At 34.2% G+C, this 27,381-nt stretch overlaps 1 protein-coding gene and 1 long non-coding RNA gene across 4 annotated transcripts in view; both read right to left on the reverse strand.

Moving 5' to 3' along the window:
- Window positions 1-6,028: 6,028 nt before the first annotated feature.
- The window catches only part of LOC149578438 (uncharacterized), a 52,193-nt gene continuing 30,840 nt past the window's right edge, over window positions 6,029-27,381 (reverse strand). Inside the window, exons 2-5 of one of the 3 annotated variants that reach the window (XM_089829104.1) lie at window positions 16,929-17,278; window positions 16,516-16,602; window positions 6,764-6,806; window positions 6,029-6,519 (exon numbers count right to left, since the gene is read on the reverse strand). In XM_089829104.1, coding sequence (XP_089685230.1) covers window positions 6,509-6,519; window positions 6,764-6,806; window positions 16,516-16,602; window positions 16,929-17,278 — 491 coding nt within the window. In that variant the 3' untranslated portion in view covers window positions 6,029-6,508. Of the gene's footprint in view, window positions 6,520-6,725; window positions 6,807-16,515; window positions 16,603-16,928; window positions 17,279-27,381 lie in introns of all 3 variants that reach the window. The other 2 variants (XM_089829107.1, XM_089829099.1) reach the window with 2 other exon arrangements.
- LOC149578439 (uncharacterized) lies at window positions 13,679-14,650 on the reverse strand. The gene is made up of 2 exons (XR_016356332.1): window positions 14,400-14,650; window positions 13,679-14,179 (listed from the first exon to the last, which is right to left on the reverse strand). It is a non-coding gene; the product is annotated as an uncharacterized LOC149578439 (long non-coding RNA).

The following is a 27,381-nucleotide window of genomic DNA, read 5'->3' on the forward strand; positions in this document are numbered from 1 at the left end:
TTCAACCGCCTCCCCTCTAGGTAGATAAAACCATTTATGGAGGATAACTATATTTTCCTCCCCATCTCCAGTCAGGTAATTCTTGGTTTTGAGCGGCAAGCAAAACTCAAAAGAAATATCTTCTTCATCTTGCTAGACAAAATTACCTCCACACAAGATCTCATGACGGGAAACAAGGCCCTCCAATTATGACCAAGAAAGAGCGATGTATCCAATCCGAGAAGAACAAAATATCCATTTGGGTGTCACTTATTCCAATATATCCCTCCATTCTGAGCAAAGTAAATGGAAGGGCATTTCTATTGTCATATTTCACCCTAGTTTACTACAAGAGCAAATAAAATTCCCCTAGGAATGCCAAGGGAATCAAAAGCAGGTCGAAACCCTTTAGTTCCATTGTCGAGAGACACATCCCCAAAAGAAGATCCCATCCACCATGTTTGCAAATCCTAGGTAGATAGCCCGATGCCTCTTCCAAAGTATAGGGTTCCATCTAGTTCCTTCAAGTTTATGACTTTTTGGAATGGGAAAGACCATCAAATGATGATTAGCTGGTGGAATTTCGCCTTTGTGGACCAAGTAAGTATACCGTCCATCAAAAATAATTTCTATTGTATCAATTACACCTAGAATATGAGAAGCATTACTTTGTAGATAAGGGTAAATTAATCTTTGAAGGATTCCATCTTCCCTTTTTTGAATGGCCCTCCAAATTCAATCATCACTCCTTCAAGATGAAAAGTATTTCTTCCTCATATAATCTGGGTAGGCTCCCAATCTCCCTCATTAATTGGGAATCCCTTTTGAGCATCGACAATTGCTTTGGATCCTTCTTGTGATTTGAATGGGACTATAAAATCGTCCTCTTTATTAACTATTCCTTCTCTCCTAGAATGACAATCTTTAATGATAATTCATCATTTAGCTTCTCCCCCAAATTATTCCTCAATAATATTAACTTAAACCGAGTAGTATTATCGCAAGAATTCTCCTCGACTGATCTTATTTTGTGAACCCTGAAAATCAAACCAACATCTCATCTTCACAACCTGTCTCTATTAAATTTCTTCAGCAAGGTGGCTTTGTTTAGAAAAGGCATAGCCCCCTTGTTACTGATGTTGTACATAGAGACTCAATGTCTACCTCCCCCCCACCCTCCACCACACAAAACCCAAATCGGCTTTGAGGTTAGTGATTATTTCCAATATTAATCCCAATAAAAATCCAATTCAATGATATTAGGCCAATTGAATTATGTAACACAATTTAAAGATCCTAACCAAATCTCTAGCCAACAAGCTTAAACTTCTACTGCCCATAAGCATTTATGAACAAACATGTTTTATTCTCGGCCGCCTATTGCGGATGCTATTATACTTATCTAGGAACTTATCCACTCAGTACAGATGAACAAAAATCCATGTAAGTTAGTTAAACTTGACATTCAAAAAGCATATGACAAAGTTGATTGGAGATTCCTCTGTAAATGCTTGGAGGCATTTAGTTTTTCTAGACAGTGGATCCATCTTATTTTTAGTTGCATTTCCACTCCCAAAATGTCTATCCTTATCAATGGAGCCTTTGAAGGCTTCTTTGATATTTCTAGAGGACTTAGGAAAGGAGATCATATATCTCCTCTCTTATTTGTTATCATGGTAGGAGCCTTTAGAGGATTAATTAAAGCCTCACAAGATCGAAGTGTCATTCAAGGTATCAAAGTAACATATGGAATTTTGAACATCACTTACTAATAGTTTGTAGTGTAGGACCAGAAAACAGGCTAATATCTAACATACTATGAGCAAATCACAAAACTCAATAAACATATGGTAATAACCTCTAGTCAACCATGAAAGCCAACTAAAACAAAGAAAGCAACTCAAAGTAAAAACTCTCTCTCTAGTTGTGGCTCCCATGTCCTTTCATCTCCATATGATTTGGCTCCAATTGCCTATAATGCACAGAATTGAAATGCAAAAGTCTATGATAATGATAATGATATCAGAGTGAAGAAGTGATTTGAAGCATAAAGAGACTAAGAAGTTAGGACTTGAAAGACTAAGAATCAAGGGACTATGAATTCGGAAATGAGAGCAAAGTCGCTCATTTTATAGCCATCGTGCAGGAGGAGAGCATTGACCTTGTCACTTTGCATATGCAACTTGGCAAGAGATTCCTTTGGGAATCCATGACACACATATCACAAGATGCCAAATGTAAGATTGTATGATGCGTAGAAGCCAACATAGCTAAAAATGGTGGAGGATCTATGATGCATCATGTGACACCTCAAAGCCACTTAAAGCCAAGAATCTATGACAATGACGGCTAAATATAGATATGCGTAAGGAATAAAAATATATTGGTTATGACGTATCTTAGCCAAGTGTGATGATAGAATCCATGATGTAAGATGTCCATGTGTCATGATGATGTCAAGATTTGTCAAGATTATGTGAAATATTTGAATTAAAAATTCATTATTCCCCACAAATGGAAATTTGGAATTTGGAAATTAGAAGTGGAAATTGAGTTAGGAAATTGAGAATTTCCATGGTTTATGAATGATGAATCAATTAATTACTAATATTAAACAATTGAGGACATTAATTAGGAAGAATGATTAGTAATGCGAGATGAAAAATGATTGAAATGATATAGGATTAAATTATGGGTTATTTAATGCTATAGAGAAAATTAGTAAATGATTGACCAATTTGATTTGATAAATGCGACAATATCCTTCGATGAAATGTGATGATTATGCAGATCAACTAGGATGATGACAGGTAGACCAAAGCCATGGTCAAATTGAATAATTGATTCGGATTGATAATCATGCCAAGGACACATGACATGGATTAAGGACATGTAACATTTAATTGACATTACAAATGCTATAGGATCAAGATTGATTGATATGGTTGATCATAATAACATCGACGGACATTGTCAATGTTATTAAAGTGGTTGATAATCTCACAATCTGACAGTGACGGACTCGACAATGTCAATGATCAAATGACAAGAATGACAGTTCAACCTAGCATTAAGAGTCATGACAGTACTAAGGTCAAATTTGATATGTTTGATAGGTTTTTGAGGCATTGAAAGCCACGACAACAAATAGGATCGGACAGATGATGATTGATTTGGGATATCTGACATGCTTCGAGATGATTATGGTTGATTCCAAGTGATTCCAAGTGGATTTGGGGTGATTTCAAGTTGATTTGATATGATTCCAAATTGATTTGGATGATATGGAAATCAATTTTGAAACGATCTACAATTGATTTATAAGGGGATATGAATGATGAAGAATATTGTTAAAATATGGTTAAATGATGATCAAGTTGGCCAAAAGATCAAAATTAGTAAAATGAGAAAATAGGACAAGTTAGTGTGAAAAAGTGATTAAACTATAGACACGAACCATTTTTTAGCATCTACATGCAGATGACACTATCATGTCATCCCATTACTCTATTAGAGAAGCAACTTCACTAAAATCAATTCATGATCTACATATGAAAGCCTTAGGTCAACTCATCAATGTGGATAAATTCGAAATCTTCTTTATCATTTCAAAATTGGTGCTAGAAGATGGGATTTGCAATATTTTGGGATTCAAATAAGGGTCCTTCCCATGTAAATATTTGGGTATGCCTTTTTGCAATATTTTGGGATTCAAATAAGGGTCCTTCCCATGTAAATATTTGGGTATGCCTTTGGACAAGGGGACCACATCCAATAATTTATGCAATCAAATCATCTTGAACCTAAACAATAAGATGGATAATTGGAAGTCTAGATGGTTTTCTAATGCAGGTTGCCTAAACATGATCAAATCATTGTTTATCGCCTTGCCCTCTTACCAAATGTCGTGCCTCCCTTTAACTTCCAAAGCAAGCTCTAAACTTGAGAAAAAAATCAAAACTTTTTTTGGCAAGGAGTATCCCAACAAAAGAAGCTTACCCTCATCAAATGGGAAAATGTCTACAAACCATTCAAGTATAGGGGTCTTGGAGTTAAAAAGCTCCTATAGCAAAGCAAAGCCTTTGGAGCCAAACTAGTTTGGAGACTTTTCAGGGAGACCAAAAGGAAATGGGCTAAGATTATTTCCTACAATCACACTGACCCTCTTAGTATTTGTAAAACAAAGTCACCCCCTAGGAGCTCTAGAGTATGGAACTTCATGCTAGATAATAGACCTCTTATCAGCCAATTCCTGTCTTGGGATATTCGCAATGGACATTTTGATTTGTTCTTTAAGGATTATTGGGGAGGCTACCCTCCCCTCACAACTCTCATTTTCGCCAACATCTTCAAAACCCACTCAATGGCATGGGGAAACTCCCTTAATAACTATATCGCCTTCCCAAACAATGATCCCCACTTTGGATGGGAAATGAAATCGATGGATGATGATCCCATCTCTTCTAATTAGAAAGCAATATTGGAAGCTATCCTTAAGGGGCGACATATATCCCCTAAAAACAAAGAAGATTCACTTGTTCGAACTGGGGCCAAGTTGGGAGTATACAACGTCAAAGAACAATATAAAACAATCTCATGCCAAATGCATTGGGACACTTATGAACTCTTCATAGATTTATGCTAGAAAAAACCTTGTCTTCCTAAGGTAGATGTAGGAATATTTTTATGGGTTGTTGTACAGGAAAGAATTCTCACATCATACTAGTTCAAGAAGATAGGTTTTGAAGGCCCTTACCATTGTGTCCTTTGTAAGAATCAAGAAGAATTAGTGGACCATCTTTTACTTCGATGCCCCTATGCTCATCGGTGCTAGATATGGCTTTGCAATAAGCTCCACTTTCATTTGTCTTTTCAAGATAGCTTATTAATTACATCTCCTCAAAGCATGGCCTTCAAAGTCTAACAAGAACACCTATGATGCTCTATGGAGATCGACCCTGACTTTGGAATCACTGGCAGACCAGTTGAAGTGCAACCAATTCTAATTATTAAAAAATGCTGAGGAGTTCAACAATGATAATAATTTTCACATTATAATTTTACATATGGCAAAATTCTCCTGCAAACAAAATTTCATTACTGAATGTTCCATCAATCAAACCTTCATGCAGGAGAATACCATTAAGCCCAAATTGGGAAAACAAAACAAGTGGTGCTCCAACGTATCTACAACTACTGTTCATAAATGCTTTACAAAATAATAGTAATTGACAAACTATGATTTATTTAGTTTTAGAACTTGATATGAAATATCAAAAAGCCAGGCAAAGTAATAAAGTTTCTATCTGATTTTAGTTTTTTGGGCCTTTAACCAGGTTTGCATAATATAAAACAAATTTGCAGCAAAAAATTGAAGCATCTTTAGGCAGAGGTTCAACAGTGTCAGAAAAACTGCATAAAAGAAAAGAATAAAAGTGACAAATTAAAAGTGCTGTGAACCAATAATCAAATAGGTATCAGAAGTGATTCCATAGGCACAATTCTTTTATCAAGTGTTGGTGTTATTGCTGTTCAACCACCATTGCCCTTTAAAGAACTGCAGCATGATTCGTAATTTGTGGATGGTAACTGTTTCTTATTCCAGTCTATCCTCTACTTGCTACATGAAAGAAGGGTGAATAACAGTCATGCACTAAGTTTAATTTGGAGAATGTTGTTTAATTCTTGATTGCTCTCTGCAATGTAGTTTGCTATTGTTAACGGTGGCTCTTCATAGCAATTTTATTGTATAAATCTGCACCATGTGTACAATGTAAATCAAGGAATGAAAAGATTTAAGTTTTGTTTTTTCCATTAATGATGCTCTTCGTCTGTTTTGCTTCTTTTTTAAGCTAGATATATGCACCTATAGCTGCAAAATTTTACAACTAGAATCTAAGGGATATTTCACCTAAATACTGTCTACAATACAACTTAGCAGGATGGTGACGGTGCTGCAGCAATTCAAGATGGCAATCACTACGGAAGAACCAGATTCTTCTGTTTTCCATCAAAGCTTAACACAATGAAAAAGTTGCAGCTGGGAAACTTGTTTCTAAAAGAGAAAACTGATTAAGAAGTGTAGGTACATGCCCTCTGGTTCCACAATTTAGTGAAAAGTAAAAATCTCAGGAACAAGGAGATACCTTGCATAACAAAGATGTATGCCATTACAATAGCCAGAAATATCAACCAAAATACATAGAAAGGGCTCAACCCAGTAAAAGCAACAAACTTGTATTTTGAAGTCAGAAATAAAATGAAAGCGGGATCACCTTCAACCCATGAAATACAGAATCTGTCAGAACCATGATAAATGAATGATGATCGCTATTTCAGTTTTAAACTAGCCATTCCAACAAGTGCATTTTTCTCTTCATATTCATTATAATTGTCATGATCTTCCTCTTCTGAAACTTCATCTTCATCCTCGTCTTCATCAGTACCATCTTCTTCAGAAACATTTTGAAGGTAATCATTATCATTATGATATCCACTGCCAAAAGATGACTCTCCATAATAATCCATTTCATTCGTAGTCTGTTCCAAGATAAAACAATCAAAATACTATTTTAGAAGACACAGTCTTCAGCTAGTTGCAAGCTTATTGTAATAAGTAAATTGACCACATATGAAAGAGAAAAATGCATGGGCATTCAAACGAAAAGATTTGAGATTATCTCAGTTTTGGTAGGATTAGATCAGGTTATAATATCTTTCAGGATTTACAAAAGAATTAAGCAAACCATTTTTCACTTCACAATTTAGTAAAACAATTATTTACTGCCAAAAGAGGACTCTCCATAATAATCCATTTCATTTGTAACCTGTTCCAAGATAAAACAATCAAAATGCTATTTTAGAAGACATAGCCTTCAGCTAGTGACAAGCTTATTGTAATAAGAAAATTGACCATGTGAAAGAGAAAATTGCATGGGCATTCTAACCAAAAGATTTGAGATTATCTTTCAAATTTGGTAGAATTAGATCAGGTTATAATATCTTTCAGAATTTAGAAAAGAATTAAGCGAACCATTTTACACTTCACAATTTAGTAAAACAATTATTTACATTGGTAGCAATTAATTTCTCCACCAATAAACAGTTACTCCACCATTAAGTGCAGTTACAAAACTGTCTACAAATAAAGGAAGAATCATGCAAACATTTCCTTCTCCATGCAAGCAGTCAGTTAAAACTGATCTGCTCATTTGTTAGTTGAAACTAAACTGATTGTAGCAGTTAGATCCAAGGAATAAAGATCAATTAGTTAGAAATCTGAGTCTGTTAAGGTCTGTGGTTGTTTTACCAGTAGATGTTGAAGTTTGGTAGCTGCAGGAGATATCTGCACACCTGTGATTGCATCAGCATTATGGTTGTGATATTTGCTCTGCTGCAACAACTCCATTTCCTTCCTTGTGATTGGATGAATGAAGACTATCAAGAGTCCTTCACGTTGCATATTAATGGTCACTCTTATAACTGCTGTCAGCACTTATGCCACAACAGTCATGTATTCATGTGTATTGATTTATTATCATGTAGCATTTGGAATTTTCATAACTGATGATCATCGAAGGGTCACCACCATGTAATCCACAACAGTCATGTATTCATGTGTATTGATTTATTATCATGTAGCATTTGGAATGTTAAGGGTCTTATGTTTCATAACTGATGATCATCGAAGGGCCACCGCCATGTAACTATAGAGACATTATGTGGCTGATTTAGATTGTATCTGACGATGTAGAGACATTAAGTGGCTGATTTAGACTATCTGACGATGTAGATATTGACCCTATGGCAAGACATATTGTCAATTAGTGACAAAACACTTAGTCATTCAGGAAGGTCGGTTAGTACTACAACCAAGCTTTCCTTCAGTCGGCATGTTTCACTGTAACCCAAGCAGATTGAGAGTATCCTAATTCCCAGTATTAACCAAGCACCATCATATGGGACATGCATCACAGTATGAACCTAGTAAGCAGTGATCGCCACATGTTCAGCATGAACCAAGCATCCAGTACTAGCAAGGGATCACAATGTCACTTGACTGCATAGTATCACCCGAACATCCAGTGTTACCCAAGTGCCAGAGTATCACCTAAGTTCACTGTATCGCCTGAGTATCACCATAACACCTAAGTGCACAGTTTGACCCAAGCATCAGCATCAGCCGACCTAAAGATGTAAGTTGACTATTGAAAAGGCACCTTTTCTTTTGTAGCCAACTTGGAATGAAAATATTGTTTGACGGCTATATAAGAAAGGTAAATTGTTTTGTCTAACATGTGAGAGAGATATACACAAGTGGAACAAGCAAATATGGAATACAAAAAGAAGATAGAGCAGAATGTTTAATAGGCTACCAAGCAGTGTAAAGGGCAAAGCAGAGACATATCTATCACAGTTAGGTGATTACAATCTACAAAGGATCTATATTAACAAATCAAGTTGCAAACAAGGATAATCTACTAATTGCATCCTAACAGGTGCATCAAGTAGATTCTCTAACGATGTGGACCTAGCAATCCTTTGTAAAATCTCTTAACAGAGTACATACTTCATTGTATTGTAAAATTCTTTCACAAGGTGGACCTAACAATCCTTCATACTCCTAACAGAGTAGATCACCAAAAGTAATCAATTGTAAGCCCTAAGAAGCCAACTTTATCACTACAGTAGTGAAGCAGTGTGGGTATCATCCCCACTCCAGTTTTACCTTCTCCTTGGAGGGTTTCAGAGTTACCAAATATTGTGTCGAAGTGTTATGGTGTTGATTTCTTTATTGCTTTATGTTCATGCATGACAAATAAATTAGGCAATATAACAAAGAAAGGAAAAAGCAATCTAAGTGAAAAGTATTAAGTGGTTCCTAATTCACCCCCCACCCCCTCTCAGTCACCTATCTATTGTTACATTTCCAACAGTAGAGACATTACTTCCTGACTTCCTATAGTCTCGGCCTCTTGTTTCTCAGCAGATTGTAAATATGTGATTACACAAGATTCAATGTGTATGAGCCCTCCTTCCATGTGAAGACGTATTATTGGGCTGGATGTATTCATTGTTGACATGTAGGTGTAACTGCCGATGGTGATTAAAAGGACATTGCAACTTCAGTTTCATGTAATCTTGGAATTCCCGTGTGATGGTGATTCCTAGTCCTTGTGAGATAGATATTCCTAGTCTAGTGCGGGTGATAACAGTGGTGGAAGAGACTCAGAAGTCGGTGTGATTCAAAGGCTGAAAAGTAATTGTTTTCATATTATTCAGCTATTCATCTCTGTTGAGAGTTTTTCTCTGTTATCATCATATTTGAAGTTTTTTGAGTTTTGTATCAGAGATTGTAATAACCCATTTCTATGTATTGTTTGTCAAGTATTAGCGATCTGTGAGAAGAATTCATCTTCCATTCAAACCTAGTGAGCTTTGTATGCTGTATTTGTGATTATTAAATAGTACCTTTTTGGTGTGGCTGGATTTTTTTCCTAGAGTAGGAGGGTTTTCCTAGGGTAATCTTGATGTCCTTGTTTTACATTTTTTATGTTCTCTTGTTAGTTTTCATTCCTGGTATAAAAACATTAACAGTAGAAGCATATCATAACTGATAATCTTGGACAGTTAACAAACTTTGTTAAGAGTTTGTCCTGAATTATGATCTCTCAGTCAATGGTTGTCATCAAACTCTTTATAAAGAATCAAGGAAAGATTAAATGTATGTAATTAAAATCAGATTTATGTGAATGGAATAAAAGATGTCTCTGTTGTAGCAGATCCGTGTTAACAATCTATGTCTGTATTTTAAATCTTTCAAATAGTATGTGCTCTGTCAGCCCTGTTCTCCCCTGTTTTTCAGTTCTACAAATTGGAATCAGAGTCAGGTTAAATTTGGGAGCAGATAAGGATTGAAATTCTGAAGAGAAGCTGCCAGCATAATAATATGTAAGAAGAAAGGATCACATTCTGAAGAGAACCAACCAGAATAATAGTATGTAGGAAGAGCTTAGAAGTCAAAAGATGAAAGAAGCCATCAACAAGGGTTTGCAAATTAGAAGATTGCTTTGCAAATTAGAAGATTGCTTGTGTCCTGAATGTCATTATAAAATTGGTAAGGTTGATGTTGGTTTCGCCATCAACAGAAACTGTCAAAGTGCAAAGTTTTAAAAGAAGGCTGCAGACAGCATTGTGAAAGGAAGAATCGCCAGTTATATTCCACAGAATTGTAAGAGGGATAAGGAAGCTGCATGGTGATTGGTAAAAGGTACCGATTATAGATCCATAGGCAGGTAATATTTGTCTTTAAAAGAATTCTTATTTACTCTGATGGGGAAGATAGGAAAGAAAGTTCTAAAAAAATTTAAAAAGGTGGATCTATTTGGCAAGAAGGATGTTTCAAATAATGAATTTATGAAATTGGAACAGTTAAATTCAAAATTCCTAGAAACTATTTAGGAGTTGCAAAAGGATGTTTATAAAAGAGTTTGTGAAAAATGATTTAGAAAATGAATTAAATAAAGTTCAAAAGAAAAATGGAGAACTGGAAGAAAAGTTAGGGTTTTTTGATGATGTAAAGAAAAAGAATGAAGCTTTGGAAGAAAAGTTGAAGAAATTAAAAGACCATAGTTTATGCAAGAAGGAAATGTCAAAATTAAGAGAAGAAAATGAAATTTTAAAGTCAAAATCAGTGAGTGACATTTCATGTTATATAGAGGATTTGAATCCGCTATTTGATAAATGTGACTATGTTGGAGTTGTTTGTGGAATAAGGTGATGAAAATGTCAAGTGTAATGATAATGCAAATGTTTTTAGTTGTTTTGATGACAATGTTGGATTGAAAATTATGAAAAGAATGGGTTTTGAAGGTAAAGAATTGGGAAAGCATGAACAAGGAATGAGGAATCTGATTGAGCACTGAAGGTCTTGGGTATATGAAAGGAAGAAAAAATATGAAAGGACATACAAAGGAAAGATGTTAGGAACTACATCCATACTTGTTGGTTTGAAAAGTCATTGTGAAAGGACATGTTGGAATTAAGAATTCAAGAAGGAATCTAATGCAGGTTACATAAAAATGGATTGTGGATGAAGCCAGAGATAAACATGAAAGAAGATTACAGGTATGATAAAAAAATTATTTAAGTACAAATGTTTATTAACAAGCAATGACAGAAATCTAGCAAAGTTTGAATGTCAAAGAGAATAACAAATGGTTTGAGTAAATCAGATTTATTGTCTAGCAAGACCTCTCAAAATGAGTTTGCAAATGTTTAGAATTGCGATTTTGAAGAACCACCGCAGCAATTGGCAAAGACAAAGACATTGAATTGAGTAACTGAAGCTATATTTGCAAAAGTTTGAGTAATGATTTCTATCATCATCGATTGGAGTGAGATAAGGTTAATGGAAAATTGGGCATGTTGCTAAAGTCATGACCAAAATGAAGTACAGGGAGAAGCATAAAATTTATAAGTAAAGCCCAATGCTGAAACGTATTATCAATTAGTGAATCCCCATCATGATTGTTTATGGTTGAAAAAGAAATCACTTATAAGTGAGCTTTTGTGGTCAGCAGAAACCACTTGTGCACAAAGTTTGTGGTCAGCTATAGACCACTTCATGCATATAATAGTATGTTAAACGGGAACCATTTCAAAATTGTATTGATGAGGGGTACGTGTTGTAGATTGAAATTAAGGGAAGCGTTGGTAGGAGTTAATTTATCCACCAATAAACAGTCAACTCCACCATTAAGTGCATTACAAACTGTCTACAAATAAGGAAGAATCATGCAAGCATTTCATCCCTTGTGCAAGCAGTCACTTAAAACTGATATGCACTTTTGTTAGTTGAAACTAAACTGACTGAAGTAGTTAGATCCAATGAATTAGGATCGATTTGTTAGATCTCTGAGTCTGTTTTGATCTGTGGTTGTTTTATCAGTACAAACACACCATACCTGATAGTCATGGGCAGTTAATAAATCTGTTAAGGGGTTTGTCCTGAATACTGATCTCTCAGACAATATTTGTCATCAAACTCTCTATAATGAGACAAGGAAATATTAAATGTATGTAATTAAAATCAGAGTCATGTGAATGGAATAAAAGTTGTCTCTGCTGTAGCAGAGCTGTGTTAAGCCTCTCTGTGCTTTAAATCCTTCAAATGGTGTGTGCTCTGTTTTAGCCCTGTTCTCCCCCATTTTTCAGTTCTACAATTTAGACAAAGAATCCCATCCTTACCATAAAAAAGAGAAGTGCAAATCTGCTAAAGCAAGAAAACCAGGTAAACAAGAAAGAGGGAACTGAAATTCCCCAGATTGCGTATTATGATTACCATACAGTATAGCTTATACAAACTTAAGTCAGCCTCTCCAATCTTCAGCTTGTCTTACCATTGATGAAACTCTAAATTTTGGCAAAATGTAGTGTCCCAAATACCATGGCAAATGAAGAATATTCAGATCTTACCCACTACTTATATTTCAACCAATATAAGTAAAAGCCATGATCAGGAGAATATAGAAAGTGTTGAGTATGAAAAGAAGTATCCTGATATGAGAATTGACTCACTGGAGATTACAATGAAAAGAATTTCTTGATGAGCTTATTGAAATTACAAGACAATGGAGTCTGGGATGTACAGTCAAACTATAGATCCAATTGGTAATAAACATAGTATATACATTAACCAAGACTTACAACAACATATCATATTCAGTCAAAAGAAAAGGAAACTAAAAAGCATTGATTATGAAGGGATATTAAAAGACATATGGGAGGACTCACAGTTTCAGACGTCAATGGCAGCAAGGATATAAATCAGTAGCAAACATATAAGCAATGACCATCTACAGGTTACAGGGGTATATCATAACCATAGTTAGATATCAACTTGACGCAACAACGTGCAACATACAAGAATGGATAGCAGCAAGACCAAGTTCTGGATCAATGCCAATGCTTACTCAAAGAATGATCAAATGTCACAGCCCAACAACCAATGCTTGGAAGAACATACAATTCTGTTATCAGTCATCTAGCAGTTATGCTACAAAAAATACTTTCTACTTTCAACCTTCAACCAATGTCACGAACCAGGCAAGGTAAAAATTTGCTTATAGTGACAAAAGAAATAGATTGAGGCACTGAAAAGCAACATCCATAATAAAAACCAAATTATGAAACACGCATAAGTGAAAAAGATAAGATGGATTATGTTGGAAATTCTCTTATTAACGAAAATGATAATCAGGCAATTAGATCCAGTTATGAAATGAGGAAATGCTCTCACTCCTTGGAATTAAATGTAAATAGAAATATGATAAAAAACAACTCATTTTCTGAAAGAAAAGAGAATAATGATCCAGTTACTTCAGTGGTTGAGAGTCAAGACAGACAGTTGTGAACCCAGTTCAGAAACAGTTTTCCGCTTAAACCAGCGATATTTAATATAGTCTGAAATTATATTTGATTCAGTCCAAAAATTGACCAAGGTCATTCTTGGCTCAATTTTACCAACTGTGTGCAGTTCTATTCATACTAGTTATTGGTATCAGTATCAAAGGATCAGTCCCATTGATCTGAACTGTAATAATAATCACATGCGAGCAAGATTATAATATCATTATCCATAAAAAAATTTCAGGCAAGTGTATGTTTACAGCAATGGAAATTGAGCCTATTGAGCCTATTGTAATTACAAATGATATGCTATTTCCACGTCACCAAAAAAGCACAGTATTGCTATCAGCATGTATTATTTCAATTAGCATAGACAACAATGAAGAATGTGATTCTTTGAGGAGGCCCATAAAAGCAAGATAAGGAATGTCTATAAAGAACATCACTACAGTATTGGACATCTCACGATACAACCACTTAGGGAGGAGAACCTTGAAACAGAATACGAATTCTCCACGAGTATCAGGTTACTGAAGCTACATTGAAGGGATCGTCGGGCAAGACATGAAGTTATGTGTTGTCACAAATGGCGTGAAAGTGTTCAAACATTGATTGGTTTGATGCTGTTGTCATTCAAATCCTTTATGCAAGAATCCAGAGATTGAGAAAGACGAGCTAGGGCATAGACCAGAGTTTTGCATGAAGCAGGAGCCTGCATGTATAGTTCTCTATCCAGAATCCACATGCAACTGTAGAAGCTTGCCACACTGCATTCTCTCGCCACTGTATTCTGTCAAGGCACAAACATGGAGAGTGCTCCAGTGAAAATGGAAGACAGAATTATCACAAATTATCTTCAATAGAGCGTGCATTGTGTTTGAACCATAGTAACGAGAATCACAACAATTCACGCGATTCACGAGATTCAGCGATTCAATTCAAGCCAAACAATTTTTTGTGAATCGGTGAATGGAATCAGCGATAAAGGGTTTATTAAATAAGTTACTCACTAAATTTCAAGGGTTTTTTTAATTTGCCAATTCATGGCCTGATTCGATTCCGATTCATGGCCAATTCACAATTCGATTCGGCCTTGCCAATTCCAATTCTTGTTACTTCGGTTTGAACAAAGGCAACGAAAGTATATGAGTCACGTGTTAATATAAAAAGAAATAAATGATACACACAAGAATTGAAAAGTGACATGGACCTGAAGAGCATGACACATGGAAGGAAATATCTACAATAGATATCAGCATCAATGAGGACTACATTGATTGCTGATCGAGCATTCATAAACAATAAGATTATCATTCCAAATAATAATGGTGACAAATATAAAAGGGCAGTCATGTCTTAATGATGTGACTATAATTAGTTGCTTTGAAAACTAATAATAAAAAGTCGCAACTACCTTGTGAAAAGTCATAAGAAAGATATAAGAAGAAAGATTCAATACAAACAAGGAGATATGAGACATTCGAAAAAACATTCACAAGAAGAAAAACATTCGTACTTATTTGTTTGGAGGAGTAAGGGGCTAATAATATGACTTTATAATGTAAATTCAATTATTTTATTTTAATAATGAAATAATAGATCATTTGTTTATATTTATTTGAGAAAAGGAGAATTATACTTAAGTTGATTCGTCCTTTATAATCATTTTTTAATTCTATAAACAATTTATGTCAGATAAGTGGACGAGGTCCTCTATGGCATTTTAAACTCGATCATTGTAGATATTGTGAATGATTTAATTGTTTCTGAAACTGTATCCAGTCTCTCTTCCCAACCTTAGGAGTTAAAGCACGATCTAGACTAGTTTAGAATTGTGTATATATATTTGATCCGTTGCATCTTGATTATTAAATTGTTTATAGTTTATGTGCATAGAACATTATTAAGTTGTATGTTATAATCTTCATTGTGGTCGACTTTGTTGCCCGAATAAGCTAAAGCACTGGTCTTTTATCATTGAAGTATTGGGTTTATATTTGAAGTTAGAAAATCTATAACTTCCTTCTTACAAGCATCAAATCCATTGTTAAAAACTTATACAATTTATTCATTTCAAACACTTCACATCCAATTTCATTTTAATTGAATTCAAGGACTTTGCCAACCGAAGAACTCCAAAGCTTAAATTCGCTTTAGAAAAGCTTTGAACCAAGTGATCAAGTTCGAGGAGAAAGTCTACCTGCTTGGGTATAGCGGAGCCTAAAGTGCAAGGGAATCAACGTGATTCTCATTCGTTGGTCAAAACTGATTGAGGAATCCTATCAAAGAAGTGGCAGGCTCTTGAATTTCCAATCTGCGATTTTTAGAACCAACGACCATCTTTTTCTATACTACTATATTATTTTGTGAAACAATATCTGCCATCTTGCTTTATATGAATTTCTATGTTACTCTAGAATACATAGATAACAAGATTTTTTTTAATAAATGCTAACATTTCCTTTGTTTGTATACAAGTCCTGCAAACATATAGGAGCAAAAACTAATGGTCTTGTAACAAATCACAGAAAGGAATGGATATAAAAATAACTTGTGCTAAAAAAGCCACTAAGGAGTACAAGCGGATTTCTATTGTAATGTATCTGCCTCACTATAGAAAGAAAATGACTCAAGTAGTAAAGTTCCTACATAAAGTAAAAAAATCACAATATTACAAAATTAGAGATAAAAAGAGCACAGTGAAAGATTGGCACTTCTTGGCATGTATTTATGTCTTCTAAATGTATTTAATTACTTTATGTGTAACTTCAGTTGACTTGATACAAGATATGAAAAATAAAACATAAAATCCTCCTGTAATGTTTTTACAAGATTGCTCCTTTAATTCACTAAATTCAATTCGAATTTGGCTTTTCAAATTCAAGTCTTAAGGATTTTTGTAAAGAAAGAATCTGCAAAATGTAATTTTGTATGGATTGCTTGAAACCGAAAGCATAAAAGTTAAAACTTAAAACCAATTTCATTGCATCTCACATGCTCTAAAGAACAGCATTCCAAGAATGAAGAGAAACAATAGTTGACACATTAAGTTCACAAAGATTAAAGAGAGACCGAAGTGACACCGTGTTTAGACTAAAGTCTTACATTCAAGATAAGCAAGCTTACCTGGCGTCCAAACTTATGTTGCCGAACAGAGACACTGAGATCTTTAGTTTCTCTCAAAGCATAACCACATTTTTTACATGTTAGTCCCTGGCAAGTGACAGGCAGTGGAATAACTTTAATTGAGATTTTTAACATTCACAACTTTCAAAATAAGAATAATTTACGTATCCATTTTACTGTTTTACCATAAGCATAACTTCAAAATAAGAATAATTTACGTATCCATTTTACTGTTTTACCATAAGCATAACTTCAGTTAAATTTATATTAAAAGGAACAGATAAGCAACATAATGAAATACCACAAAAGCATATAGTCTGATACTGTTCATTTTCAGTACATAGATCTCAATCTAGGAAAAAAAAGAGGAATAGTTAGAAGGTTGTTTGGAAAATAAAATTTGGCAACCATACCTCCCCTTTTTTGACCACATTGTTCACACTTTTTACATGATCATCACAAAAGCAAATCTTGCAACGTAAGCATGTATATATCCCAAGTCGGTTGCAAGACAAACAGTGGAAAGTCTCGCTCTCAAGCTGTTGGCAGGATGCTTGATGCTCAAACTGATCATCCTCACATAACCATTGATCACATGAAAAACATCGGAACATTCTTCCACCATGCTCCCAAACAGTCCTCTCACATTCAATGCATGTTGCATCAGTTAGTGGGCATGCACAGCAATGAGTTGTGAGGCAACGTTTTGAATGGCACAAAAATGCTTCACAGAAATCACATATACAACCCACCATGTTCATTCCTGTAAATCAGACCATCCAATGTAAATGACAATAGAAGTTTTAGATGTGTAAGATAATGAACATGTACTCAAACATGTTTATGCTTTTCAACAAAACTCAGTACTTCAGATGAAATAAAGCACCAAAATAGCATTGCTTCTGCAATGAAGCAAATCCAAAAATTTATTATTCAGCAAAAAGTTTATCTAAGGGAACGAAAACATAAGGAACTCAAAGCTCTATATCAAAAGACCTTCAAACAAGCCATGAACTCAAAGCTCTATATCAAAAGACCTTCAAACAAGCCATGGACTGTCAAAATAGAAAACTAGATTAAAGATTGCAATAACCCTTTTGGCTTATAGCCTTAGCTACTTTCCCTGACAAATTCAAATCCTGCAAGGCGTGACTGATTTGTAGCACAGTTGGATGCCTCTTGCATGGACTACAAGGTAGTCCCAAAGACAGATAAATCAGTACCATTGTAATGTCTCCTTTCTGAAATAGGATTCGATAATAATTAATAAATAAGAAAAAATAAAAAATAAAATAATAATAATAATAAGATATAATTGCAAGTTAGTTAAATGAAAGCTCAAGGGGCATGTACTAAAGAGTTGTGACTTCTTCAACATAAGAGAGAAGATTTCATTGGAAAGGGGACATGGATGGAGCAAGGAAAATTGGAAATTGTAAAATGGAATAATCAGGTTGGACTAAGAGAAGAATTCAGAGATAAACCAGAATTAGAAATTTAAGCAGCAATTAAGTTAAGAAGAAATTAAAAGTGAAAAAGACAATGCCCTTGAGAACATTTATTAAGAAGTTGTCGAGTGCATCTGAGGAAGAGCAAGAGTTTATATCAAGCTTACAATTACAGATCTACAAAGGAGATAAAGAGAAAAAAATTTCAAGGCATAATTGTAAGAAAAATTTATAGCAGAATTGTATGGAGAGTATATGCAGATATAAAAGAAAATACTAATTGAGAAAGAAAGCCTAAGAAGACTTAAAGAAGTATAAACAGAAGACATAGCTTGAAGGTGTGAAACAAGAAAGAATTAAAGGAGAAGGAAGAATAAGGAAGGGACTCCCTTCAAAAGGCAAAGGGTTGTAACTCTTCCCAGAGATGGTAATTATGAAAGGTTGTGCCTCTTTCAAACAGCATAAAGGATAAAGGTTGTGACTCTCTTGAAAGTTTGTAATATGAATGGTTGCGACTCTCCCATCATGAAGATAAATTGGAGTAATGTTATTTATTGAAGGTATGGGAAAGTGGTCATCACAAAGAACATAATGCATAGGAATTAAGGAAGGGTTAATGAAAGAAGAAGGGGAAGAGAATAAGGAAGTAACTTCCAAAAGGGTAACAATGATGAATGACTGTGAAACTCTCATTCTTCATTTTTTGATAGCATTCTAATTAATTAATCTCTCTCTCTCTCTCTCTCTCTCTCTCTCTCTCTCTCACACACACACACACACTCATTTATAATACGTAAGGGCTTTTTCTGGTTTTTCTTTGCTTTTCAAAAGCTCTTGTGTCTCCTCTTCAAGCTTTGGATGATTGCTCTTAAGTTGCTCTCTACCTTGGTAACATTACTTCAATTAACATAGTTAATTGGATTTTTTTTCATTTTTTTGGTCTTGTATTTCTTTTCACGATATAAAACTAGGTTACTAATCCTTATTTAAGTTACAGTTGATGAAGGTTTCCTTTGTTCTTTTTTGAAGCTTGCCCTTTTTGAGGGACTTTTTGAAAGAAGCAAAATTTTATTCTCTAATTTGTAATAATATCTATGTTAATTCTGGATATTAAATTAAATAGTTCATGGAAAACGCATATTTCTTTTTTTTTTGTTTTAAACACCTTTTGGGCATTGCTACTAATAAAGCCTCATAGCCCACTTCAAACACTCCTCAAGCCAACCAAGATAGATGGAAGGCTCAAAATGAGAAAGCACTTGGTGTAATTGATATTCAAATGATTATTGATTTATATGTTATCATTAGTCATTGTACTAAAGCCTATGGAGCTTGGGAAAATTGTAAAACAATGTATGTTGTTCAAATGAATCATGCAAAATTCAGTTTCAAGATGAACTCAAAGGCCTCAGGTATATAGATTTTAAAACCATAGATGAGACTTGCAATTACAGTTTGATTCTTTAAATAGTCAACTAACAAGTTTCGAAGTGCAACTTGCAGATCTTTGTTTGATTCGTATTGTTTTTAAGAAATGTCTTGCTAGGAAATTTCAATAATTTATTACTAATATTCATACTCAGCTTGCTATTCCTAGTTTAGCTACTCAATTAACTTATGCTATTTTTTGTCACTCGCTGTGTCAAAGAGAAAGCTAATTTAATTCAATTTAGTACTCTAAAAAAAAGTGAACATACTTTTATGTCTAAAAATCAAAACCATAATAATAATTTGAGATTCCATAATAATAATCATAATCATAATAATCATTATTCTAATAATAATTTTCAATCTAAATCTTATCATAACAAATGTAATAATACTCAAAAAAAATATTCTTCTTGGAGGCCCCATTGTACATCTTGTCCTAAGGATGGTCACATGACTAATAATTGTTTAAGAAACAAAATTTAGTAAAAAGCCAATGAACCAAAATAATCAACAACATAAACCTAATTATTAAAAAGGTAATAATGATAGCAATTCATCTCGTCATGCATTTACTTGTAGTGACAATGTTTTGAAGCCTCTTGAATGGATGATTGATTCAAGTGCATCTCAACATGTTACTTCTCATAAAGAAATAATTGATTCTATGCATCACCATACTTTGAATATTCATGTTCAACTTGTTAATAAGCAAACATGTAAGTATAAGCTATTAGTAATGCCCATGTAAATTATATAATGTATGTTCTTAAATTAAACAAAATTTGATTTATGTTGATAAGCTTTGCCAAGATTATAAGATAAAATTTTACAAGGATGTGTGTTAAATCAATCATCCAAAGCATAACCAAGTTATCATTAATGCTAAAATGGACAATGATAACTTTTTCAAAAATATTGTACACAATCAAGTATGCAAGGATCAACATATGCACTTACATTCGTTGATGATCTTTCAAGGAGAACTTGGATATGTTTTCTCCATAGTAAGAATCAAGTTCATGATGTTATTGTTAAATTTCATATGATTGTTAGAAGGCAATCTGGCTTCAAGATTAAAATACTTAGAACTGATAATAGTAAGGAATATGTTAATAATGCATTTAATGGTTATTTTGAAATCTTTTGTTATTAAACACAAGCTTGAAATTCCTTATACACCTCAACAAAATAGTGTCACAAAAAGGAAGCATTGAACCATTATTGAAATGGCTAGATGTTTATTACCTCCTTAGAATATGGATTACAAATTTCAGGTTGCAGCCATGGCTTGTGCCTCATCAATAGTGTAAATGCAATTAAATTTATAACAGAATTCTATGATTACTAATCTCCTAAGATACTGATTCGTCTAGTTATCTGCTAGAAACAGAGCGGATGCGGATGGCCTCTAAATGCGATCAGAAGCCTTGTGGATGCTTCCTGGAAGCCAACCACTGGCTCTCGAACGCATTTGGGAGCCTGTGGTTGGCTTCCCAAAAGCATCCACAGGGCTTCTAGTTGCATCCGGAGGCCACCCCCAGCCCCAACGCCCAAAAAACATAAAAAAATGTCAAACCACTAAAAACAATTAATCTACATGTGCTTTAAATTGTTTTTTTAGGTTTTCATTTTGAAAGGAAACCCTAAAACAACCTTGACGGTGAATGTTGAAGAATTTACAAGTCATTTTGTAACTCTGTTTGCAGCTACTTCTCATTTGGTCTCCACTTTGTATTGTGAAGGCAAGTTGAGCATTTTCGAAAAAGGATCGAACAGAGGACGAGAGATAGCTTCCTCAAAGGAGCTTTAAGCATTTGAGGTAACTGTTTGATCCCATTCTTGAGTAGTTTGATGTTTTTTTTTGAATTTTTGATGAATTTTTTCAAGTTCTTAAAGAAACTTTTCAAGTTTTTATTCAAATTTTGTATTTTTAACAAATAAAGAAGTATGGGTGTATATTTTAGTAGTTTTTTTCATTTTTTTGCACTTGTATGCAAGATATTCATACTTCTTTTCCTAATTAAAAATTATTTATTTTCTTATTATAGGTTGCAAGAAGCTAAATTTCATCGTGCAAGAATAGATGCCAGTGGTAGTTGTAGTCAAAGTTTAGTGGGGGGGGCAAGGAGAGCAAGGAACTAATAAAATTGATATAGGTTCTCCTTTGTGGAGACATACAACAATGATATCATAAGTTTTAGGAGGTAGCTCATACTATTGGAAGTGCAATTATTGTGAAAGTAACGAAGGAAAACCTTTTATTCTCAGGTGAAGCTTCATTTTATGGGCCCTACTAACAAAGGATTTGGAATGTGCAAAGGCAGAAAAGGTACTGGGATGACTAGTGCAGAAATAGTTTCATTTGTAAGAAAACAAGAAGTTGTTGATGCTGATGGAGCCCAAAATTTGGGTCTCCTTTCCTCATTGTACAAAAAAGAACATGTTTAGTTATTGAGGGATTTTCCGCTCATTTTCAATCAGCGCATTCCGGATGCAGTCAACATTGATGGAAGCATTTTATTTTTATTTGTTTTGTTGTCCTCCAGAATCTGTTGTAAGACAAGGAGTGTGAGAATTGAAACATAGCAAGATTTTCGCACAGTGCTGGAGGATGTTACCAATGCTATCACCATGGACAGTGCAAGTGTTGGAAGTGATCTGTGGTTGATTCATTATAGGTTGCAACAAAAATGACACATTGTATTTTCAGGGTTCAAACTAATTGTATGGTATTGTCAGAAGTTGAGAATGCAGACATGAATGTAGATTAAGCTGAGGAATTTGCTGAAGATTGTCATGAATATTTCAAAGATGTCTTCTTTTATTTGGTTCAGCCACCTGTACAATTTAAGCAGCTGTAGAAAATAAAATAGTATGGAGCCAAACATATCATTCTAAAGAGCAAATATACCCATCAAGGAATAATAATGGAGAAGCACCTGTGAAATGAATGAATATGCAGATTCTGAGAGCATATAGGAGATAACCAGCAAAGTTTGAAAACGTCTGAGTTAAGTTACACAAGAAATGCCTGTACAAGTCATAAAGATTAGGCATTATAATTATATTATCAGATGTATATTACCATCTATAATCATTGCTTTTAATATTTTATGAGGGAAATAGATATTGCATCTGCTTGTCCAAGAAGATCGCCAATAGATTAGTGGGCAGTAACAGTGGTCAGAGAAGATGAATTTTCATCATTCCACAAATTATCAGAAATTGCTCTCCGTTCATGAGTGTTGCGAGCCATTTTTGCGAATCACTGGTAACAACTCTTTTTATTTATGATAAATATCCAATATCTTTACAGGTTAGAGGAGAATGCAAGAGGGAGTAAAATGATTGAAGAAACCTGTGCGGACCAGGAAAATTGATAAACCATTTTGTTTGCACATTAAAATATATAAACGACTATAGCCCAAAAAGGCTGGCAAAGTATAGCATCGATTTCAGGAGATATGCGTTTTAAATTTGAAGACTCTCGAGTGTCTGTTGGAAGGTTCTTTTCCAGTGGTTCAGTGCCATGATTTGCGGCATTCATATCATTAAGATCTCTTTTGATATATTGGAATCCCACCGCCTAAGTGCTCTCCATATTCAGTTGATCCTGTATTTCTCTTATCACCATTTGCCAATCAGTATTTAATGTTGTTATCTGTGTGTTACAGGAAACCTCGCATATTAAAGGTGCCCATGCGGATTCAGATTATGGAGTTTGCTGGAGTTGCAGCAATCTGTTATGGCCCTAACATGACTTTCTGCAAATGAAGAAAACAATGGTAACCACGATTCAGAGGGGTGTCCGTCCAAAACATAGGCAACATGGCTATGTCGAGCAGGGAGGATTATAAATTTATAAATGCCAAAGTAAAAGCGATCTTTGTGTTTAATATGCCAAATATTTAAACACACAGAATTATAGCCTATAACTATTTTGTTTAAAGGTTTTATTAACACATGTTGGTTAGTTTATTTATGAAAAGGTGGGATCTTTAAAAGAGCAACTGACACCTTTTACCTTCATATAAATATAAGATGTAATATCAAACAGAACACATCCATATTTTAAATTTTTACCTATCCTATACTCGATATATTTTTGCTTTTATTGGCGGAGAAATGGAATGAATTTTTGAACCAAGCTCATGGATTGAATTACGGAGCAAATTTATATGCGATTTTGGAATTGAGATGCAGTAAATAGATCATCTGTAAGGAGTGTCTTTATTGTGATTTTATTTCCAGCAAAGTTATTTATTTTAAATTTTGGAGTTTTAAATTATTATTAAATTGTGTCCTTTATAAATGTTTTTTATTTATTTTCGATAAATATGTTAATATTCAAATAAGTGGATTGGGTCATTATCGCATTTTAAATTTGATAAACATAAATATTGTGAAATATTTAATTATTTTCGTATTTATGTCTAGTTTGTCTCTGCAGGGGTTAAAGTGCATTCTAGACCAGTTTAAAATCGCATTCATATAATTGATCCGTCGTGTTTGAATTAGTAAAATTGTTTATAGTTTAAATATATTTAACTTTATAAAGTTGTACATTTCAACTTATAATATTGACTATAATTGCCCATTTAATTAAGCACTAGTCTTTTACTCTTGATTCATAATCCATATTCTGGCAACTGTTTCATTTCTTTCCATTGAAGAATTAATATATTCATTTGTTGTAATCATCTGTAATAATCACTTTTATTTAAAATACATTCATACAATTATTTACTTTTATTCTTAATTCGTAATTTGCAATCTTAAAGCTTTCTATAATTCTTGCCATTTTGAAAGCTTTCATCACATTCGCGTTTTAATTAATCTGCTTTAAGTGTCTTGGATCTAAGTGTTTCATCCAGGATTAGGTACACCCGACTCAGTTTTACAGAGCTGGAAGCGCAGGGGATTTAGATCGCATCGATCAATCCCGTCAAGTTGGCCTTAACCAGTTGGATATCCCAGCATCGAGTGGGGAAGGCTCGTAGGATTCCAATCTGCGGTTTTGATAACCAACAGATGCATTGGTCAAAAGATCAAAAAAAAGCTATTATCAACCTCCATCCTCAAAGACCAAGATGCACCGCTGAACCAATTGTATCCTCCCAACACCTATTCTTGCAAGTACCTGTACCAAGAGAGGATGAGGAAGAAATAGGAATTTCAACCCACAAAAGAGGCTCATTGCACACCGCATTTTAAATGTAGTCAAGAGACAATGTTGATGAAGCTATTGCACGTTGCCTCTGTTAACACCAAAAATTGCACCCTATCTCAAGTATCAAAATACTAAATATTTTTGGAGAACATGGGATCAGTCAAAAGTGTGGGTGACCTATAGCTAGACTGAACCTCCGGATTCTAGGCAGGTTCCTATTGGATTTGCAATGGTATATCATTTAATGACAGGTGACTAGAAACAAAACTTATGAAGAAAAGGGGTAAGAAAGATTGATAATAAACAAATGCATGGTAAAATGGTGATACACCATAAGGATTGCGATTAAAACAGTATTTCCTTAAACACAAGATGAAAACTCTTAGCAACTAATAAACTGATACAATTTCTGACACATCAATCTGCACATAAGTGTTTCAAAGAAGACCAAATACTTGAAGGTATTAAAAGGAACCTAATTACATTTAACACATACAACAAACTAGTACACTTTTGAATTGTATAGAACAATGACAGTCATGAAAGAAATGCTTAATAGGACAAATCCTAAAGGTTTTAGAATAAACACTATAAGAGATATCAACTATTAATCTGCATACAAAGACATGACACCAAAAATAGATCTCCAATGCTCAATATATTTCTCGAAGGTTCTGAAAATACATTTCCAATCTAAGACAATAATGAAGACAAAATGAATAGCAACCAAAGGTCCACTTCAATATTGAATACCTTCTCAAGTACAAGTGATAGAATATATCCAAATCCTTCTTCACTAGCCAATAAATGACCCTAAGAATGAGGAACCACCTTGGGTCGAAATCATGAAAAACAAACTCTAAAAAAGAAGTCAATACGCATCAAAATGATGACTAACTGACTGATAAACTGCACTAAGTCATAAAAGAACCTACGACTCGCTCTTAATTGCTTATGATCGCTCCGACTAGCCAAAAAGAACTCCAAACAGACTAGAAAAAGTCAAATTCGACCTTGAACTACCTCCTTGAAATTTTCTTTAAGTAACAAGTTATTTATAACACTAAGTCTTTTCTTAATATCTTGATGGCTTTCAAGACTAAGTATTGTGGCACATGTTGGATTTGGTCTGATGGCTAATTATAGCAAGACGATGAGTCATATGGAAAAGATCTACACATGTCCTAACAATTTGCATAACAATAAAAATATAAAATAGTTTATAAAACACTATCTTATACCTTTATTTTACACATAACATATGCAAACATTTACAAATGTTAATAAAGACTTAAACCCACAACCCATGGCCATCAAAAAATACATATAATGTGGAGAAAAAACCCCATCAAATGTATCGGATTTCAAAACTTATGCAATACATTTGAGGGCTTTATACATTATCGGTCCCAACTCCAAACCTCATTCATTTCATTTCATTTTGTAAATGTGAAGAGTTCGAGAGCATAAGGAAAATGTTGCTAGGGTTTGAATCCGTGAGCTATGGCCGCCATTCTTTTTGTTATGTTTTGCATCTCTGGTATTATCTCGACATTTGGGGCATTGATGAGAGTTTTTGCTCTGTTTATTTCATTACCATCGTTTTTGCTAGGGTCGCGATTCTTCATTTTGGTTCCTCATATGCCTTCTACGTCCATGATTTGGCACTTAAAGAAAACAATATCCAAGGGTACTTGACTCTTTCCTAAAACTCTTTTGAATACATTCATGTGCCATTTAGATTTGAAGTTTGTTGTTAAGTGTTAACACATTTTCCTCTGCTTCTAAAATAAAATCTGAAGTTTTTTGCTTTGTATATAATGTCTTTCTAGAAAGAAGCTTAACTAGAGTTTGTTGTTGACGTTTATGATTTGCTTTTCATGTTACGGCTTGGAATCTACTCATTAGCTTGATGTCATTTTAGGGTTTTGGGCTGATATTGCTATTGCTCGATTCCATGTTTTTCTTTTAAGAATCTTAAAGTTCACCTGTAATTTGCTACATCACCCTAAAGTCTGATGCCACAACTAGTAGTTGGTTTCCTTTTGCTGTGAGTTCTAGGATACCTTTTCTTGATGCTTGGGCAGCCGTATTTGCATCTCATGTGAAGAGTTTTGTAAATGATTTTTTAAGGCATTTTGCTAGCCGCTACTTGCTGGTAGTTTCTATCTCCTCCATTGAGGTAATGGGTTTCATTCTCTAACATTTGTTGGTGGCATCTTTCCCTTTGCAAAACACGTAACCCTCTGTAATTTAATCATTTGCCTGTAGACATATCTGTATGAGGAATTTCCATTTAATACAAATCCCTCAATATTCTTCAACCAGGCACACTTTTACTCTTGTTGCTCGTGATCACTGGGGTTTCTTTTGTTGCTTGCTGCCTGTAGGTTATCAAAACCGCTGATTAGAATCCTACAGGCCTTGCCTGCTCGATGCTAGGATATCTAATCGGTTGTGGCCAACTTGACAAGATCAATCAATTCGATTTAGATCCTTTGTGTTTTTGGCTCTACAAAACCAAGGCCTGTACACTTGATCCTGGGCAACAAAATTGAATCCAAGACATTTATAGCAAATAAATTCAACACAAAGGCAATTTCCCGATACGGCAAGTTTTTAAGAAAATTTCCGAATTGATAACTATGAGTATTAATCTTTGAAATACGATTACTTTAATAAAGTTTGAGAGTGCTGAAATAAGATTAAAAGTGAATTACTAAAACAAAAAGATATCAAACCCTTAAAAAGAAGAAGACTAGAATATTGCCAACATTTAGATTTAGAAATATGAGCGAGTTAATGATCAGTGCTGAA

This window comes from Cupressus sempervirens, chromosome 1 (assembly GCF_028749045.1).
Source record: "Cupressus sempervirens isolate cs-2001-9-10 chromosome 1, ASM2874904v1, whole genome shotgun sequence".
Lineage (NCBI taxonomy): Eukaryota > Viridiplantae > Streptophyta > Pinopsida > Cupressales > Cupressaceae > Cupressus > Cupressus sempervirens.